This window comes from Chenopodium quinoa, unplaced genomic scaffold (genome assembly GCF_001683475.1).
Source record: "Chenopodium quinoa cultivar QQ74 unplaced genomic scaffold, ASM168347v1, whole genome shotgun sequence".
Taxonomy (NCBI): domain Eukaryota; kingdom Viridiplantae; phylum Streptophyta; class Magnoliopsida; order Caryophyllales; family Amaranthaceae; genus Chenopodium; species Chenopodium quinoa.
In genome coordinates this window covers 721,230-728,508 of record NW_018745395.1, presented here as the reverse complement: position 1 = coordinate 728,508, position 7,279 = coordinate 721,230, and the positions used below count along the sequence as shown (strand labels likewise).

Below are 7,279 nucleotides of genomic sequence, written 5' to 3'. Positions count from 1 at the left end.
AAATTAAACGGAAACACTTATCTCAATGTTGTGTAGACCAATTGACAATAGTCGCGTCGTGAAGAACCACTGATCTAAAAGACGATTCCGTGCTACCTCCCGGTGCAATAGACTAGAAGCGGTCGCCCTCCAGGATAAACACGACGCCGGAGTTTATGTGCACTCACAAACCCGACTGGAACTCACAATACTTGCCCAGAAAATAGAACAGAAATAATTCGTGTTTAGATATATTTAGAGAAGAGAGAAGGCTAATTGTTGTTTTCTTTCGGAGGTGAATAAGGTTTATTTATAAGGCAATGGAGGGAGTAAAAACAACCAACAATTAAGGGGAAAATGGTCATTAATCAAATGGTGTAACATCCACCCATTAATCCCCAATAAGAGCTAGCTTTTATCAACATTAAAAGGGGTAACGACTAGTCTTTAAGTGACAACATTAATCAGCAATAATGCTCATTAAATTAGCAATAAGAGGAAGCTAAATTAAGGGATTCCAATAGCCATTAAATCCCAACAGTCAAAAGAATAAACATCGTAACTTCTTTGTTTTACTTCAAGAACTTCCAACAACGTGTAGGGGGGATTTGTTATACTACCTCCGTTAAATATTAATTATAACTTTGGATTTTTATTTGTGAGATATTGTAAAGTTACAACTAATATTTAACCGAGGTAGTTGGAGAGTAAATTATTTGCTCACTTTAGTCTAAAACGAGTAAGAAAATTGCTTTTAGTTTGGGTGAGAAAATAATGGCCTACAAAAATGCATAGAGGTAAATTTTGTACATGTGTAAAACGTTCTTTTTCTATTCAGATTTGAAGTCGACTTTTCCAACTAACTTTAAATACCCATATAAATTCACCGTCCTTCGTATATACTTCTCCGCATATATTAATGCTTAAGGATAAAACTATGACAAAAATAACCAAAGAAAGAAAGGGAATCCAATAATGTAACTATCCAACCACTTTTATCAGCAAAAAATAAAGTATCCAAATTATCTCACTTCCTCCAACGACTACTATACTTCAAGAGGTATCAATTCAAATGATCAGACTGGGTCTAATGAGATTGGGTCTAGGGGTGGATCTATTAAGGAGCCTGGGTAGCACCGACCCTGCTAAAAATTAATTTTTTTTTTATTTTTTTTATTTAGATAAGATGTAAATTGGGTTAAATACAATTTTAATGCAATATATATATAATATTTACTTAGCTTTTTCATAGTAATAAATAATAATGCATTGACTTGTGCTGTAAGTCTTGGTTTCAATTCCTCGTATAAGAATTTTATTTATTTTTTAAATTTAGTGCCCCTCCACACTAAATATTCTACATTCACTACTGGTTGGGTCGGGTCGAGTCAGGTCAATTTTTAAAGTTAAGTGAGGAAGTATTATTATATTCATGCGAGTTCAAATCTGAATTGGATATTTTTCGGATCAGATCAGGTCAGGTGTGGTTTTGACACCTCTAATTACAAGTACTCTTGTCATTTTGTTAGTCTGGTCCAACCATGCACTTTACCTTCTACTTCGTATTACAACTTTTATAAGGGTGTGTTATCTTCATCTTATTAAACCTAAAGTTATTAGACTTTATTAAATTTAAATTATCCCCATTTCATATCTTTTTGCAACTTTTGCCAAAAATGGATACTATACATTATTTGCAACTAATGTTTTCTTTTCTTTTTAAGTCGTCATTTTTCTCTATCTTTCCTCATCACATGCATGTTTATTTTTCTCTTTCTATCTTACACTCACAAACAAATTTTACCTAGGAGTCCTTACACCCTTCAAAGTTACAAAAGATGTGAAACAGAGGTAGTAGAATTTATATGACCATATTAAAACTTATTATTAATTATTATTTAAACAAATATTTTAGATCGTCATTATCTCTTAGAATATTATTATTATTATTACTATTATTATTATTATTATTATTTAAACAAATATTTTAGATCGTCATTACCTCTTAGAATGTTGTTGTTGTTGTTGTAGTATATATACTACCTCTGTTAATTTTTATGTGCACTTTGGGGTATTATTTGTGAGATATAAAATATTCCAAAGTTGCACATAAAAATTAACGTAGGTAGTATAGTACTTTACTATTATAAAATATTATTTAGTATAATTATATAAACTTGATTATAACTCATTGAAACTTATTAGACCATTTAACTTAATAATACTTATTAGACCTCATTTAACTTATTGAAACTTATTAGACCTTATTGAACTTTATCGTAACTTATGTAAGCTTATATGAATTTATTAGATTGGAAACTTTTCATAAGGCGAAGAGAACATACTCCAATTACTCTTTTTAATTGACACTTTTCTATTATTACGCTTGCCAATACACGTTTTTAACAATAAATATATCTAATTATATTATAAAAAGTAAATATTAATAAACTATTCATTGGGATGATTCAAACTGGATTTCACATGTCTAAGTTACTCAAAGCATAGTTTGGGAAGAGTGCAAAAATCGAAGTGAAATGCTAAATGCCGCCATAAAAATTATCAAACCGCCATCATTTCAAGCAAAGAAATATTCTTGCCCTTACTAAAAAAAATTCCCATTTTATTTCTCTAACATTAATCCATCCACCACAACCAAGTTAACCACCACCAATCACAACGTACACCGACACATTTCACGCCACCTCATCGACCACCGCAACCCATGCATAACATCGTATCAGATCAACCACCAACATCTACATTGAACTGCCAATACGACCGTGAACGTTGACAAGAAATGGAGGTGGCTCGTTGGAAAATGAACCAATTAACACTATCATCAACTGTTTTCCAGGGGATTAAAGTAGTTTGATTAGTTGGAGAAACCGCTATTTGACCAAGGTAACCGAAGGCCAAAACCGGTTACCATCCACAATAATCGCCACTTGAACCGCCACCTCTTCCCGACTAGTTGCTATATATGTGGTTGTGGTTGTGGTTTTGATGAGAGAAACAAAAAAGGGGAGAAAAAAGGGTTAGGGTTTAGTAAGGAAATATTGACCTTTGCTTAAAATGATGGCGGTTTTGATAAATATAGATGGCGGTGTTTTTGTGTTTTTAGAGAGAGAATGAGGGGGATTTGAGATTTTGAGGAGAGAGAATTGAACTAAAATGAAATATGGATGGCGGTGTTTTTGTGTTTATCAAAACTCATTTCACTTCAGTTCACCTTCAAACTCATTTCAGTTCAGTTCACCTTCAAACTGCCATATTTATCAAAACCGCCATCATTTTAATTCAGTTCCCTATATCATCCAATTTGATTCTTTTTCCAAATTGAAATTTCAAAGTATCTTCCTTTTTTTTTTAAACAAATTGAAGTTTCAAAGTACTTCCTCGTATTTATTTCACACAACTTGATTTTTTGTTTAGTTGGCACCATATGATTTGGTGTGTTAAACACCGCCATCCATATTTATCAAAACCGCCATCATTTTAAGCAAAGGGTCAATATTCATTTCAGTTCACCTCTCTAAAAACACAAAAACACCGCCATCCATATTTCATTTCAGTTGAATTTTGAAGGTGAACTGATTAAAGCTTAACTGAACTGATTAGAGCTGAAGTGAACATGGCCATAATCTAATACTTCGTATATAAAATAAATACAAGTATTTTTATTACTTTCTCCGTTTTTAAATATTTGTTTTAATTTTTATTTTCGGTCATTTTTAAATACCTTCTTCATTTCTTTATTTAAAAATTTATTAATTTCATATTCTCTCAACTACTCTCTATATTTTAATACTTTCTCAAATTTCTTTTAAAATTTCGCAAATAAAAAAGTGGAGCAAATATTAAAAAACGTAGAGTATACAATCCTGTTCTCATACGTTTATTTTCAGTTCAGCTCCTAATTTCCTTCTCTTATAAAATATTTATTTCAATTTCGCTCAATTTAATCTACGAGAACACGCCCTACCTCTATTCATATGGTCCACAAATATACACTCCACGAGTCAACTCTTAGTCTCCATACTCTACCCTACAGACGGAGTATATAGATGCAAGTTGCAACACCCCCTCTCAAATTACAGTAACTCCCCAATTCATTTCTACTTTCTCTCTCCTCAAAATCTCAAATCCCCCTCATTCTCTCTCTAAAAACACAAAAATGGTGGAAACTGAAGTAGCTGCACTCATCGCACCATGGCTAACCCCAACCTCTCTCTTCGTCCTCCTCAACATCGTCCTCGCCACCATCTTCTTAGCCAACAACAAGCACCACTCCCAAACCAAACACGACTCCGATTCCGACTCCGACAACCGCAACAACATGAATAATAAACCTAGTGAACATCATTACCATCATAATCAGTACGATTATTACCAGAATAATCAGCGTTACGACTACGAAGGTGCGTCGCTTGTTCCGCCGCCGCCGCAGCTAGTCCGCGCGCCGTCGCTATTCTCCCGTGTTGCGTCGTTCAATTTCTCCAATTTTTACTCCGAAGCGCAACCTCCGTTGTCCGATGCGGCGGATCAGACGGCGACGATGACTCGCGCGCCGTCGCTGCTCTACCGTGTGACGTCATTCAACTTTTCTCGCTCTCCTGCACCGCAGAAGGCGGTGGAGGAGGAGGCACGTGACCAGAGTCAGGGTCACGTGATGAGAGAGAATCAAAAGGAGGTGGTGGAAAAGGACAAGGCTAAAGAGACAAAGGTGAAGAAAAAGAAGGTGAAAAAAGAAGTTAATTCTGATGTGAAAAAAGAAGTTACCGCGGTTAAAAATGAAAGTACTGCGGTAAAAAAAGAGGTGGCGAAGGAAACGACGTCGTCGAAGCGGGTTGAAGAAGAAGAAGTAGATTCAAAAGCGGATGATTTTATTCACAAGTTTAAACAACAGCTAAAGTTACAGCGGTTAGAATCACTGTTACGTTACCGGAATAATCCTACTCCAACAGCTGCTTGAACATTATTTTTACTATTAGGGTGTTTTTTTTTTTACTGTATTATTATTATTGTTGTTGTACTATTATTAGGGTTTAGGGTATTTTACTTTGGTGTTGTATTTTTTTTACTAGTTACTGTATTAATTAGGGTTTTTTTTTACCTTTTAAAATATTGTCTATTGGGCACATGACACATTACATGGGTTATTGTGTAGGTGTGGCTTTATATATGGTCCAATTCAGGTTATGTTCAGATTTCAGAGTAAAAGTAATTTATTTATGGCCACTCGTAATGTGAATAAAGACAATAATCACAAATTCACAATATAATAAGTCAAGTACTAGTCTGTAATTTTGTATGGCATGGTAACAAGTTGATTTTCTAAACTAGTCAATCTAATCTACTTATCCAATAATTAAGCATGCTAATCGAGAATATAATCTAATCTAATGTAAATTTAAGGAAAATTTGCAAATTACCACCCAAAAATAGTATCAATTTCTAAATAACCACCCAATTAAAATTTTATTTTAAATTACCACCCACTAAAATAATTTTTTATGCAGATTACCACCTTTTTCAATTTTCCGTTTGATTTCAAGTGAGTGGGGCCCACCTAACGGCTAGTAACGGCTAATCCCCTTCCTAATTGAATTTCTCCCTGATTTTCCCCTATTAAACATTACTCCTACCCTAATTTGCGATTTGTACATCAAAATTTCCCCAAATTCCTCAAATTTCAGGCCCTTGTATTTGCTGTAACATCTTGAAGAATCGTTAGAGGTGAATTCGCATCAGGTAACCTATTACATTTTTTAAATTTACAAGATACTAATTGTGCTGAAATTGGGGAAAACTTGTTGATTAGGGTTTACTTTCTTCGCTAATTAGGATTATTTTCCAATCGAATTGAGGGAAACTAAGTGTTTAGTTAATTAGGGTTCATGTTGTTTGCCCAATTTAGGTGTTTTGTCATTGAATTTCTGTTAGTACTGGGTAAGTTGTGTTTGCAATGTTTACACTTAATTAAGTACTCTTAGAATTGGTTGAAGCATGTTTTAAGCTGTTATGTTTATTTGTTGTTGGAATTATTGTGGTAGAAATGGAAGAGAATAAGGTGGTTCTCAGGTTTAAGTATTTGACTATAGTTATTGACCTTGAATATGAGATTGGCAAAAGTAACTTACAAGATACTGCAATAGCATTTGAAGATCAACTTCGTGATATGGATGATCCTATAGAAGGATCAATTGACATTTTGTACCCCATATTCCAGTACTTATATAAAGGAAAGTATTGGACTTTAGAAGATGATGGAGATTTGTTCAAGATGATTAGGAGATTACCTAATCAGGAGTTTTACACCATACATGTTGGAAGCACAGATGAGCCTGGTTTCTTGGCTGACTGTATACTTGAGTACATGATGAAGCAAAATGGGACTTGGCCACCCCTGGTTATCCTGATTATGGTGGCCAACCACCACAGTGAATAGGTGTGAGTAAGCATGGTTGTATACTTGGTTGGTTGTTGTTATTGTTGATTTAACTGACTTGTTTTATGCTCATTTTAGGTCTGATAATGTCTTGGAATAACACATCTCCCACAAACCAGAAGAAATGCAACTGTGGCTTGCCTTTTGCAAAGTTGATATCATGGACTACTTCTAACCCAGGCAGGAAATTCAAGGCTTGCAAGTTCTATGACCCTAACACTGAAACTAGGGGGTGTAAGTGTTTTGAATGGGTTGATAGTGAAGGGACTGAGTGGCAGAGAGAGGTGATTAACCAGTTGGTGCTTGACAAAAAGGTGATGAAGGGTGAAGTGAACACACTCAAAGTTCAGGTTGATGATCTCACTGCCCAAAGAAGATGCTTGCTCAATGAGGTGGATACTCTGACATTGAAATGCAAGGCCCTAAATGGTGACAGGAAGAAGATGCTCCACAGCAATGGTGGTTCTGACAACAAGCTTTTGGTTATTGTAGTTCTTATGTGTTTAGTGTTATTAGTTTTAGGTAGTGTTGTACTTAATAAGTTGGTTTGAGTGGGAGGTGTGCTGATTAAAATGATGATTTGTGGTGTTATTTGTATGTAGTATGAATGAAACAAGTTATTTTGGTATCAATAAAACAAGTTATTTTGGTATCAATTTTGGCATGAGTTGTTTGTATTTTGGCATCAATGACACAATCACATAATCATTGAAATAAAACAACAAAAAGTATTAACAAAATTCAAAATAATTATCTTGCCAATGCAATCAACAACTAGTCATTCACCAATTCAAAACAGAATCCAAAAGATTGAAACAAAGGCAGTCATCATTGTTCAACTACTTAAAA

At 34.4% G+C, this 7,279-nt stretch overlaps 1 protein-coding gene across 1 annotated transcript; it reads left to right on the top strand.

The window, feature by feature from the left end:
- Positions 1–4,063: 4,063 nt before the first annotated feature.
- LOC110712922 lies at positions 4,064–5,272 on the top strand. Its single transcript, XM_021891387.1, has one exon. The coding sequence runs from the start codon at positions 4,157–4,159 to the stop codon at positions 4,952–4,954; it is 798 nt and encodes a 265-aa protein (XP_021747079.1). The 5' UTR covers positions 4,064–4,156; the 3' UTR covers positions 4,955–5,272.
- The last annotated feature ends 2,007 nt before the right edge of the window (positions 5,273–7,279 follow it).